The sequence below is a fragment of the Poecilia formosa genome, unplaced genomic scaffold (assembly GCF_000485575.1).
Source record: "Poecilia formosa unplaced genomic scaffold, Poecilia_formosa-5.1.2 Scaffold391, whole genome shotgun sequence".
NCBI classification, from domain to species: Eukaryota; Metazoa; Chordata; class Actinopteri; order Cyprinodontiformes; family Poeciliidae; genus Poecilia; species Poecilia formosa.
Window position 1 is genome coordinate 491,483 of NW_006800330.1, and position 13,341 is coordinate 504,823.

The 13,341-nt window shown below is 38.1% G+C and overlaps 3 protein-coding genes across 5 annotated transcripts in view; 1 reads left to right on the forward strand and 2 right to left on the reverse strand.

The window, feature by feature from the left end:
- rnf5 (ring finger protein 5) overlaps positions 1 to 7,321 on the reverse strand; it is a 10,601-nt gene extending 3,280 nt beyond the window's left edge. The window contains exons 1-3 of the mRNA XM_007575901.2: positions 6,925 to 7,321; positions 1,477 to 1,495; positions 955 to 1,067 (exon numbers count right to left, since the gene is read on the reverse strand). Of these exons, the coding sequence (XP_007575963.1) occupies positions 955 to 1,067; positions 1,477 to 1,495; positions 6,925 to 7,136 (344 nt within the window). The 5' untranslated portion in view covers positions 7,137 to 7,321. The remainder of the gene's footprint in view (positions 1 to 954; positions 1,068 to 1,476; positions 1,496 to 6,924) is intronic.
- A 762-nt stretch (positions 7,322 to 8,083) lies between these two features.
- On the forward strand, positions 8,084 to 10,203 carry utp23 (UTP23 small subunit processome component). The gene is made up of 3 exons (XM_007575902.2): positions 8,084 to 8,453; positions 8,536 to 8,710; positions 9,306 to 10,203. Exons 1-3 carry the CDS (start codon positions 8,266 to 8,268, stop codon positions 9,705 to 9,707), a joined length of 765 nt encoding a protein of 254 aa, XP_007575964.1. The 5' UTR covers positions 8,084 to 8,265; the 3' UTR covers positions 9,708 to 10,203.
- A 262-nt stretch (positions 10,204 to 10,465) lies between these two features.
- Positions 10,466 to 13,341, reverse strand: part of rad21b (RAD21 cohesin complex component b) — an 8,871-nt gene continuing 5,995 nt past the window's right edge. For 2 of the 3 annotated variants that reach the window (XM_016662825.1, XM_016662826.1), the window contains exons 11-14: positions 12,640 to 12,785; positions 12,384 to 12,575; positions 12,227 to 12,310; positions 11,244 to 11,435 (exon numbers count right to left, since the gene is read on the reverse strand). In XM_016662825.1, the coding sequence (XP_016518311.1) occupies positions 11,244 to 11,435; positions 12,227 to 12,310; positions 12,384 to 12,575; positions 12,640 to 12,785 (614 nt within the window). Of the gene's footprint in view, positions 11,436 to 12,226; positions 12,311 to 12,383; positions 12,576 to 12,639; positions 12,786 to 13,341 lie in introns of all 3 variants that reach the window. The other variant, XM_007575903.2, reaches the window with a different exon arrangement.

Below are 13,341 nucleotides of genomic sequence, written 5' to 3' on the forward strand. Positions count from 1 at the left end.
ATTTGTGCCATTATTAATCTTTATTTATTAGTGTTTGTATAGTTATATAAAATATGTATTGATATTGATATTACTAAATAATTTATTAAATAAATTATGAACGGCTGTGTGCTTTGTAATATGCTCTTCATACATCGATATCAGAATATTCCATTCCTATTCTATTGTTATAGCCACTAAGCATATTTAAATATGATGAACTATGTATTAAAAACATACTTAAATAATACAATTGTTTATAAATGTTGCTTTGATGTTTGAATATGGTTTACAGTAACAAAAAAGTGTGTTATGAATGATTAAATGCGCTGATACGTCATTGTGCCTGTTAAACACATAACGCTGAGTGGAGCGGTGTACCGCTCCAAGATGGCCGCCCTAAATCTCGTCAGCGACAATAGGTCCTGACGAGGACCTATTGTCCTGACGAGGACCGCTCTCGCCAGGACCGATTAATATGAATTAATCATTATGTCTATGATTAATTCGACCTGAACGTCATTGATACTCGACAAAACGTCACTATTCTGGGACCGCAAATAGAAAAACAACGGCCACAGCGGACTATAATGAGGATTAACTTGTTAATGTGCTGACTCTGGTCGGATAAAAACTAAAATTGCAAGGTACGCTACACATTAGCATCCATGTTTACTTCCGTAAACAACTTCTTCTTCTTCTTCTTCTTCTTCTTCTTCTTCTTCATGGCTCTTGGCAAAACACTGAGCACGCTCTCTGCGTGTGACGTCACTGCGCATGCGAGACACTTTCAGGTTGTTTGCTATTGGGAGATCAGATACAAGTCGCATACCGTATATTTTAGAAATGTGAACGACCACAAAACAAAAAGAAAAAACGGAATTGAGCATTAAAGTATGCGGTGTGAACGTAGCCAAAATATGCTCTCACAGCGGTTCTGATCAGAACCGAACAAGGACCGGACCGGAGACATACCTGGGGTCCTCCTGGCTGGAGCTCCCTCTGCCGTACAGCGGGATGACTTTCTCCCTGCTAATGCCCGCCTTGCAGACGGGACACTGTTGCCTGCTGGGCCGCGTCTCCAACCACTGAAAACGAAGAAGAAGGAAAACAAGAAGAAACCTCGTTTAAAAGAGACAATTTGGCAGAAAACTTAAAAACGATGCATTAATCGAGTTAAATGTCAGGAAAAATTTGAAGATTTCAATTGAAATATTGTTTTTATTTAGTTAAATCGATGTGGAATCAAGGGACAGTTTATAGATTTTATGGATAGCAGTTTTGGTACATTTGGACTTCAATTGTAATTTATAGGCAGCAGTTAGTTAGAGGATAAAATATTACAACATGTGAACATTAGATTTTCATAGCAACTTTCTTCACTTGGATTTGAGTCTTTGGGATTTTTCCACAAATCCGCACCATTTAAAAAAAAGATATTTATCCACCTGTTTGTGTGTAATTGGGTGTAAAAGAGTCAACAAAGCAGGTACTTACTTGATGAAGGCAGGGCCAGCTGCAGAGGCAGAAATAAACAAAGATTAGTTCCAAGAATGTCCTTTTCTCTAAATGCTCAGATCAACATTCCTGCAGGAAATTCATGTTAAGCGTCAGATTAGAGGCGATGAGGGGAAAAAACCCTGCAGAATAGATGTGTTTTGTTAAAGTCGCTCCTGCTGCCTGTTTGGTTTAATGCTGATTTCCTGACCTGCTGCTTCAATGTGTGGGGAAACGCTGAGGGAAAAACTCTCTGGACAGATTTAGGGTCTGGATGAGGATGAAAATTTGAATATTCCTCTAGTTTTTAATGTTTCTGCTGGAATGATACAGAAACAAGCATCTAAATAAAAAAATACAAAGAAGGTGAATTTTTTTTTGAAGATTTGATTTTTGTAAATCATGATTTTGAGCGCGCCTGAGGCGGCCATCTTGTTTACAGCTCCCATTGTCAACTCTACGACAAAATGCTTGTTTTTTTTTAACAAGATTAAAAAATTATATGACAATAAAGTCAAACTAATACGAGAATTAGGCCTTAATATTACCAGAATAAAGTTGTAATATTTGGAGAATAAACTCCAACATAAAGTATTTATTAAAGCTTTTTTTCTCATCAAAATGGTTTTTCGTAATTTAAGACAATCTTCTTATAAAAGAGGGGAAACAACTCGCACTTAATCGATTAAAGTTTTTGGGAATATAAGTATGTTTGGTTTTTATTCGTAGTATTTATCTTTCTTTTTTACTGCCAATCCTTTTATTATTTTTTTTTTAAATCAAACTGTTTTATCACACATCTATCCATGATGCTGTAATTGTTGTGAAACACTTCGGTCAGCTGAGGTTGTTGTAAATGTGCCACAAAATAAACATTAACTTGACTAAAATTTTGTGTTTATTCTGCGAATACTTTCTTTGTTCTTGGACCCGACTCAGAGGGGAAAACTTTGGCTAAAAATAGTCAGAATTGGGTCAGGTGTGTAACCGAGAGCAGAACGTCGCCTGCACCTGCTGCTGCGTTTGCAGGAAGTCTGCTGGAGGAAATCAGCCACAACTTTACTGACCAAAACCAGGCAAATCTGTTATGTTTATATTTTTAAACTCCAACTTCTTTAATAAAACAAGAATTTGTGTTTATTTACGGGGATATAGTGATAATATTAGCAGAGGAGAAACAATTTTACCTGAAAAAACCTTAAAATTACATGAACAAAGTTGTTTTAATGAGAAAAACTTAATTATCAAGATGTTTTTGTGATCATTTCAAAGTCCTGATACTGAAACCAATCTGATGCTGGAATGTTAAAAGGTGAAGTATTTCTATGAAGTGTTAAGACTTATCTTTAAAACTTGTACTAAAGTGTAACTTCACAATATGCTCAACATTCTTCAGTTTAATTTGATTTTTTTGTGTTAACTTCTCATAAAATTACAATATTTTCCTAATATTACGACATTATTCTGACAATATTATGACTTTACATTAAAGCAATAAAATTGTAGCCCTTTTCTAGTATTTTGGTAAAAATTTGACCTGAATTCAAAGTTCAAATAAAAATAAGCATTAAACAAGCTTGTCAAACAAAATGGCCTCCCAAAGAGTGCTTTGACAAAAAAAAATCCCTATTTATCAAAAAATTAAATCTTCAAAAATAAAAAATTTGATCAACTGATTAAACTGATTGTAGGAATACAACTGAAAAAGAAAGTTATGATGAGGGAAACGGGCTGAGAAAAACTCCTCATGCACAACTGACGCAGGTTTTTTCCCCTCTAAGCGGTTCAGCCGCCCCCTGTTGGAATGGCGCCCTGGGTGGTGAGTCATACAGGCAGCAAAAGCAGCTAATTTTAAACATAATCTCATAAAACTATATTTTAATAAATGTGAACAGTCGTGGAAGACCTCATACTTTGGATGTAGGTCTAAAATAACAAAATACTCTGTCCATCATGTATTTCTGCTCATGTTGAGCCTGAGAAGTCGACGTTAATGAGTTGGTCGAGTTAAACCTGCAACAGGATGTTTATTACATCAACAGGAACTTAAAAGGTGGCGCTACTTTCGTTTCCAAGCTGAGACTGTTGATGCTGTTTTGCGATTTTGGAACCGCGCGACTCTTCCTAATGCATCCTAAGACAATTTAAAGCTGATGGAGCTGATATGATGGGTGAGTTTAAGCATCTTGGCTGAATTCTGCATGTTTCAGTGTTTTCTTAAAGGTTTGTATCGCAGGTCCATCGGTACAGTATGGCGTATTCCCTAAGACCTTCAGCCTGAAGGTCGTTTCCACGCGACTCCTTCGTGAGGTAAACTTATATTAAGCAACTCGGTTCATGACCGACTGGCAGGACTTGTTTGGTTTTTGTTTTTTCCTTCACTTTCATAACCACAAAAACATTCAGGACTGATGATCCACCTGACCTGAAGTGACCTCAGAACCAAACGTGCTGCTGAAAACAAACTACTGAACTCTGGACTCTGATTAAAAAATATGAACAACTTAGTGAAGTTTTAAAAGTACAACAAATGCTTGTTTTAGTTATTTTTCAAGTTTTTGTCATGGAATAGTTGCTTTTATGAATGACTCGTTTTTATTTTATCGATTTTTTCCTGATCTGAGGCTGGAAACTGTGTGCCAATATGACTAGAAAATGAAAATATATGTTTTTTTTTATATTAAAACCTAAAGATAGGAATAAAATATCTACTATTTAAAGATTACAATTTTCTGCAGCAGATATTAGAAGTTATAAGAACGTAAAGTAATAGTTGTGGCTCTAAATCTGTTTTATGTCTCAAATTAAAATGAAACAGAATTTCTGAACATTTCTAATAAAAACGCAGCATGTTAGCCCCACTTGACTTAATGTGACTGTCTTAGTAAAATTAAATCTAAATGTCATTAATAGCAGATTGTAAGATGGACGACTCAACTTCCTGTTCCTATTTTTTAAAGTTTATTCTTTTTTCTGTTTCGTAAATAAGAAAATCGCTACTGGGATAAAGTATTGCTGCTATTCTTGCCCTAGTTTTATTGATTCTTTCAATTATTTAAATGTAAGTTTCAGAAAGAAGATGGATCAAATGTGCTTCAAATTATTTGTGTCAAAATGTTTATTTTCTCACATTTCTAACAATATTTGCTCAGGTTTGGTTCAGACTAGTTGTGTCCCTAAAATGTTTGCTACTGATTGGTTTATTAAATAAAAATGCAAAAATTGTTTTACTTTATTTTTTTCCTGCTCAACAATAAATAAAAATTTCATCTAATATGTATATAACTGAATATCCAAAATATAAAAAGTGCTTTAGACGGTTGTCTTTTTAGAAAATAAATAAATAAATGTTTTTGGGTCATCAATTGTTTTCTATTTTGTTGGCCAAACGTTTTACAATTCTTGAATTTTTGTCAAAAAACAAAATAATTTAAGGGCCAAAAATGTCCCCAGAACTTTAGATACCGACATAAAAATGTATTGATAATTATATGTAAGACATGTGACACTGTGTGAGGTGAGAAAAAGGCTTTATTGTGTTTTACTTGCAGAAATCAGTGACGCTTCTCTTCCTTTTTAGAAGACAAAGAGATGAGCAGCTGCTTCTCAACTGCAGCTTTTTTCTGTTAATATTTAAATGTATTAGAGAGGAGTCAAACTGTTGAAATCATCAAGTTTTTCTAACATGAAAGCATAACAGAGATGCTGATGTGCTAAATTTCTAGCTACAGTAACAGAAACCTCGATGTGTTTATTTGGTGACACAGAAACCAGCTGTAACTTAATTCAGTCTAAGAAAACATTTAAAGGATTTGAAGCTCAAACACAGACAGCAGAGCTGCTGAACTGATCTGCTCCTTCGTTAGTCGTATCTACGTTTATTCAAACCCAACGCTCCTGACTAATTAACACCGCGGCGGCGACGCAGTTTGCTGCACCAATGCAACGTTAATTTGAAGTTGCAGCAGGTGAGCTGACCCCGGCGGTTCTGCAGGCTGATGAGTTTCATCACAGTTTCATCACATTAAGCTCGACTTCCAAGAGCAGAGGGGATTAAAGCAACATGGCAACTGCATTACATCAGCACAAAACACAACGTACAAGAACACACACGTTACTGTAAATGTTGCACTAAGTATACATCCCACCCAGACACTGATCTTTAAGCAAAACATGAGAAAAATGAACCACTTTACTGCTCCTTTATTATTATTATTATTGATGCTTAGCTAAAGATTGAGTCAAAATTTTGTTTTAAAAGTTATAAGAATCACATTAGCTTCAGACTATTTGTCCTCCAGGTTAATATCTGTGATTAAATCTGAGCTTGAGTTCAACTTTTCAACCCTGAAACTGATTTTTTTTTTCCTTCTGTTGAGCAAAGCATTTTCAGAGGAGACAACGTCTGGAAAGTGAATCTGAAAATCTTGGTAACTATAAATAGAGCCACAACCTCCCGCTGGTACCCAGGTGGAGGAATGTGACTTTTCTTCTTCTTCTTCCTGGGATTATGATACCATTAGAGCTAACCCAGATCTGCTCCTGGGCCGTAATCTCCCTTCAGCCTTAACTGGAGCACAAGAACAGGCGCCGCATATGAATAGGAAACGCATCACTGAGCTGTTTTCACTTCGCACACATGGTTCGAAGGTTACATGTTGCGCAAGGTTAGCCTAACCTCAGATAAGAGAAAGTGCTAGAATGAAAGCTTTTCAAGGTGAAAAAGACTTTGAAAAGTTTATTTTAAACACCTACAGTTATAGAACAAAAATATGTTGATTTTATAAGAACATTGCAGCTGATTAATGCAGAAACTTGGACTTTCTGCTTTTATCTTTAACTGTAGATTATCTGAATGTTTTCGTAATGATTTACTTTTAATCTTTAGCTATGAAAGTGGACTTTTTTTTTAACCATTTATAATTCCTTTTTATTTTTGAAGTCTTCAGGAATTTAATTAACCATTATCAAAACATCTTTTTAAATAAACTTTAAATGCATTTTATCACCTTCAAAACTACATATAATCCAAATTAGTGAAATTATTATAATATTTTTCTTTTTACAAAGGATAAAAAATTTCCTTAATCGCAAAAACTAGCGTTTGATGAACATTTTTGGTCCTAATCATACGATGAGTCGAAACCACTTCCCTTCAAAGCTGATCACACGTTAACGCTGTAAAAATGCTAATCAAGAATGGAATGGGTATTTAAAACGTTTCTCGGGAAAAAGCTGAGTTTTGATAAAAAAAAAAAAAAAAAAATCTAAACAAAACGGACAAAAACAAAACTCGTAAGCCATCTTGGCAGCAGTCAGACAACAAGCTGATAAAACGGGCCATAATGGGGCGTGACTCCGCCGCTAGCAGCCACACAAACAACGGTTTACGGAGGCCGCGCAAACGGCCAAACTACTCCCAAACAACAACAAACCACCAACTCCTACCAGAATAAGTGGCCGCACATACTGATGACCGCGTCCCTGGCAGTGTCCAGGCAGATGTTGCACTCGAAGGTGGCCCGATCGCGCTCGCTCTCTCCGCCGCCGCTGCTGCTGCCGCCCGGCCCGTCGCGGTCGCTGCTGCTCTCCCCCGCGGGGAATCCTCCTCTGCTGGCCGGCCCGCCGTTACTCGAGAAACGTGGATCCGCGGCCGCCATGATGTTAGCCGCCGAGCTAAAGAGAAAGCACCGAGCCAAACCAACTTCAGCGGGGTTCCCGACTCGAGCCGAAGTGAGCTACGAGTCAGAGGTGACTGCCGACCATGAACCGTGTGGAGCCGCAGCCGCTACCTCACTGCTACCTTCATCAGGACGTCTGTTTCCGGAAGGAAAACACAGGGGCGGGGCTAACCATGCGTCACGTATCTACGTGATGACGCTCAGACACACCCCCTGTTGCAGTCTAATATCTTCAATCGTTTTTCACTTTTGAACACAGATGTACTTTTTGGTTTCTACAATGCCTGCTCCTCTAAAAGCAACTTTTCATGTAATTAACATAATATTATTTCTAGCTGAATTTTATATTCAAAAATGCAAATTTTCTGTCAAACGTAATCTGTTTTTATGCAAATTACTACATTATGCAGAAACCATACGCACCTCACCCAATCCCACAGATGAAGCCGCTTGAATCCTTGAAATTAATATCTCTATTATTTCTATTTGTGAACTATGTATTCTATTATTTCATTACCCACTGTTCTGTACATTATTTTATCATTTTTACGCAATAATAATTTAAATAAATAAAAATGACACACCCTGAACCTCAATTTTCAAATCCCCGGCTTTCTAAAATAATGGCCGAAGTAATTTTTTTTGCCAAACGTGAATAAAAGTAAAAACATTTGCTGTTTAATTGCCAAATTTACCTGTGGGGAAACAAATATTTTAGCTTGAAATAAAATAATCTGTTCCCCCTCTGTAACATGGGAACTAATTATTTTTTTCAGGAACTCCTTAATATCTAGATTGATTGATTGATTGATTGATTGATTGATTGATTGATTGATCTATCGACATGATTATGTGAATCGTGTTACCGAGAAATCGCAGCTGCAGAACACAGCGGGAACAGAATGTTGCACAAAACCGGAACTTTTCTCGCTTCATTGTTTCTAATCGGACTCGCAAAAGGTATGCAACAAAGCGTGTTGTGTTCTCTGCAAGGGTCCATGCTGGTTCTGGTTGTAAATATGTGCTGTCGCCACTAAAGTAAAGCAAAAGTGGGGTTTATTTTTGAACCAGTTAAGCGACGTAAAGCTCCGGCGATAAACGATCCAACATGAAGATCAAAAGACAGAAACAAGCTAAGAAAACGATCAACTTTTACAAATATAATTTCAGTTTCAGGGAGCCTTTTCAGATCCTCATTGACGGAACTTTCTGTCAAGCGGCGCTGAAGAACAAGATCCAGATCAAGGAGCAGATGCCCAAATATCTGATGGGAGAAATCCAACTCTGCACCACAAGGTGAAAACCTTTATTTGTTTGCGGGCAGCGTTCATGCTAATCCGTTTTATCTTTCGTGCTTATGCGTTTGTCTCATCCGTAGCTGTGCTTTGAAGGAACTTGAGACTCTTGGGAAGCAGCTTTATGGAGCTAAGATCATCCTGCAGAGGTTTCAGGTCAGGAAATGTGCACATCTGAAAAATCCAGTCCCAGCGTCTGAGTGTCTGCTGTCAATGCTGGAGGAGACGAACCCACACCACTACTTTGTTGCCACACAGGTACGCACTCACATCAGAGGTGGTAAAGAACCCAACAATAGTACTCAAGTAAACGTGGGACTACTTCAGCATATTTTTACTCAAGTAAGAAGTAGCCGTCCAAAAAACTACTCAAGTAAGGATAAAAAAGTATTTGTTAAAAAGTCTACTCAGGTACTGAGTAACTGAGTAACTGATGAAATTATTAATAACTTAATATTTAAAAATTACACCATCAGACTTAGTTGTAATTTTGGTAATTTAAGGACCAAGATGACAATAATTGATATAAGTAACAAAATCAGGCAAAATAAAATGTTTCCAGATTAGTTTCTTTCAATTTGACCTCGGGGCTTCCAGTCCATATTCTGCATATATATATATATATATATATATACACAGTATATAAAATTATAAGTGATCTTTTTTTCACAAGATCATCTAATCATTGAGGCTTTTAATCAGTTTTATTTAGCCGGACTGAAGACACAAGAGGCTGTTTGACTGTAAAAATTGCTGTGAAATGGAAGGAAAATTATAAATTGCTTTCCAATTTAGGCTTTTTTAGAACCTTATTTTGCATAATAGCAAAATCCTGTTGTCCATTTCTGTGCAGGACCGTGCAGTAACTGATGGACTCAAAAAGATCCCAGGCGTCCCTCTGCTCTACATCATCCTCAACACCATGGTGCTGGACAAGCCCAGCCAGGCGTCCCTGGACCACGTCCAGGCCGTTCAGCTCGGGGAGCTGGTGCCCCTGGCCCAGCAGCAGAGCATCCGCAGCCTGAAGGAGGAGCAGGGCATCAGCCAGAAAGTCGGGGAGAGGCGGGGGAAGAAGAGGAAGAGGAAACAGAGCAACCCCAACCCTCTGAGCTGCCTGAAGAAGAAGAAGAAAGGTGTGCCGACGCCGGCGCTGAAGAAGACGGAACCAGGAGAGAAGAAGAAAAGAAGTCGACACAAGAGAAGAAAAGCAGCGGAAGGAGACAACATGGCTGCTCCTGTAGTTATTAGTACGTAGTGGGACAGAAAGACAAAGACTCATGCCTTTAGTTTCCTAAACAATGAGCAACAGTTTTAACGGACTCTCCGTTCTTTCCAAGGAACCAGACTTTCTTTTGGGTTGTAGGACATCAGGAAAAACATAAAAATTGCAATAGTGTTCCTAAAGATTACAATGAAAGTATCAACTCAGATAAATCCTCAAGGATTACCAGGACTGTTTCTGTTTCCTCCATGACAACCATCCCCTCTGTTAGCTTTAGCATGTTGACCAATGAAAATAGACACGAAGGCTCAGCGCTGAGAGCAGTGGAGTTCCTCACAACAGGCCAAATACGATGTTTGTATTGAGACAATTTGCATACGTCCAAACCTTTTGGGCCAAAATCACATCAAACAGACTTGCGGGCCAAAGTGAATGTAATTTTGCCAACTCAGCCATAAATTAAACATGTAATTCTGTAACTTGTGTTTGTATTGAACCCGCAATCAGAAAACATGATTCTGTTACATGACAGTTTCCTGCTCTAGGCCCAAATAGAAGTATAAAACTGAGCGTTTTGGATAACATGTCCCCTTTAAACGCCAGAATAATGACAAAGTAATGGTTAGAAAACTGGATTGATGGTGGAATAGTTCGTTCCATGAACCTTTTTAACTTCATATTTTCTAATATAAATCCACTGATAACAAATTTCCTCTTTTCCAGTCAGAAGATAAATTGGACTTTGTAATTTTTCACACTGGTCTTGTTTTTATTTTGAAAAATCTTTTTATTTTTTTGTCGCTCATAAACCAGTCTGACTTAAAGTGCTTCTAGACAACACCTGCAGCACTTTGATGATTTGTCTTTGCGTTTTTTACAAAATGAAATTACATATTTTAAAATACACAACGTGCTCAGACATTGATACAGTCAGCTGGAGTGGAGGAAGTGCATCTAAACAACAGTAGATTATGCTGATTTAACTGAGTGGGAAGCAGAAATTTGCTGATCTGTTGCTTCATGGTCAAGAGTAAATCAGAAATCTACTTTCACGTATAAAAGAAGTTAAATCTTGCGTACAAACAACACTGCATGGTAATACAGCAGAACACTGAATTAGCTGCTAAATTATCGTCCGTAGAAGGTGAAGGGATGAAACCCTAAAGCAGCACGACATTCGTTTCTGGAGACGGCATGCAGGGCTTCCAGTCAACTCATGTTTTCATTACCCATAACAAAGTTTTGATACTATTCTGTGGTATTTTGAAGACAAATACGAAACTTATTAGGTGCACGTTGCATTCTGCGCACACAGGATTACAACAAATACCAGTTTCTGACAGCTAGACGATCACAGACTGATGGTGGAATTTGATAAGTGCAAAATAAGTTCATTTTAATATTCTTTTCTGGTTTATATATATATATATTTTCAAAGCAAATGCTCTTTGGATATTTTTCTCCACTTCTGCTGGCAGAAATTAAACATAAATAAAACAAATCAGTAAGACTTCAGTGAAATGAAAACAAACATGGCTGTCAGAGCAGAGGTTTCCTGGCAGCCTCGCTCTAGACGACGTGGAAACGAGGTCCCGGCGTCGCAACAATGTCGCTGTACGGCTCCTCCTGGACCAGCTCCACCGCCTGCTGCTTCTTCAGAACCAGGAAGCTGTAGAACTTGGCCGCCGCCTGCTTTCTGTTGTTGTTCCTGCACAGGTCCAACAGGCTGACCGACTGGGCTCCAGTTTTGGCCATCACCCTCTGTGACGTAAGAGTAAAACTGCCGTGACATAATGCTGATTATAGCTGGCCTCCATGTTTATTGGGATGAAGGGTGTAAAACCTTTGGGAGTTGCTTTTCACGTGACATCGTTGTTTTTTTTTCTGTTTCCACACTTAAAGATTACCTGAATGTTCAGTGTTTGCTACACAGAATGAACCAAAGGGTCAAATAACAAAATATGAGGAGAAAGGGTCCGATTCCCTGGTCTGGGTTCTGGTTCAAAAATATGTGGAAGTGGAGTAATATGATGGCGAATTTGGGTCACTGTAAAAAATGAGTACCTTTCTGCCAATAAACAAAGAAATGTTGATTTTAATTTTATTTTTCTAAAAAAAAAAAAAAGGAAAAACATTTCTGAGCTTGAAATGTTGAAAATCTGCCAGAAAGAAATTAGAAATTTTGAGATTAATCTTAGAAGATTTTTCAAAAGAATTTGGAAATTTCTGAGTTTGGAAAGTCATGAAAAAAAGTTCAAAGTCTGAGATTAATCTCAGAAAATTTTTAGAAAAAGTTGGAAAAACGAAAATGTTTTACCTGTAAAACTCAGAAATGTTCAAGTTTTTGTTCTAGAAAATGTTCAACTTTTCAAACTTGGAAATTTCCATGATGTTTTTCTAGTAAATTTGCGATTTTTGGCATAAATTTACTCCTCTGTGTGTTTTTATTTTCTATCTAGAGTGGCCGTAACATGCCATCGTAGATAAATGTACCTTATTTGTTGAGGTAGACGATAACAGCCGACCTGTAACTCGTGCTGCATGTTTCGTACCTGCAGGCCGTGAAGCATCTGCTGAGTTCTCTTGTTCCACCTCCTCTCCTCCTGGTCCTGCTCTCCTCCCTGCGCCTCCTCCTCCTGTCGCAACACGACCATCTTAACTCCAAGCTACAAACTAAAGAGACGTAAGTAAAAACATTTTTTCTGTCACCTCTTCTTCAGAATCATCGTCGTTCTTCTTCTTGTCCTTGTCGGCGAGTAAGTCCAGCTCTATTAGCTGGCTGATGTTAGCCACGGCGGCGGCGGCGGCGTCCTCCAGAGGCAAATTCACCGCGGCGGCTTCCAGTTGCTGAGAGGCAGCAGCATCTGGTCCCTGCTGCTGCTGCTCGTCCAGGTTTCCTGTCTGGATTTAGGAGGATCAGAGGAGGCAGAGCAGTTGCAACGAACAAAACCCAGAGTGAACGTACAGGGAGGGCTGGATCTGAGTCCTGGGATTTGCGCTTCAGGCCTCTTTGAGAGGACGGTGGAGGCATGGCGGCTTCGTCCAGCGTCGTCCTGCTGCCCTCCACCGCCGAGGTCTGCAGCGCGTTGGCCTCCTCCATGATGGTCTGGTCTGGGCGGAGGCCAAATTTCATCAGAAACAGAGGGGGAAACAGCTTTATTCTTGCTTTGGGAAGAATTAACATCGTCCATTTCAGCTTCTTTTTAATATTTTTGAGAACTGAAACTGTAATCCAAGCAGCATTTCACACAAAAAGCAAAACAAAAACCTGTTCCAGAGTCGGTTGGTCAGGATGGAGTATTAGGGCCACGCTAAGAAAAATAATACGAGAATAAAGTCAAACTATTACAACTTTATCCACGTATGACTTTATTCTCATAATATAAAGACTTTACTCTTGTAATATTATGACTTTAATAATATGACGATATTCTCGTATTATTTTGACTTTATTCCCATATGACTTTTTCTGGGTAAAACTTTATTTGAAGGGGGATGAATAAGACTGTCATGACATCGTCATAAACATGACATAACATCTGTCATGAACATCAATAAGCCTTCATGAAACCAATAAATCATTACTGATATAAATTTGTTATAAAAGAATTACTGATTGACTTTAAAAATTAGGTATCTTTATGTTATTAAAGGTAAAGTTTAAACA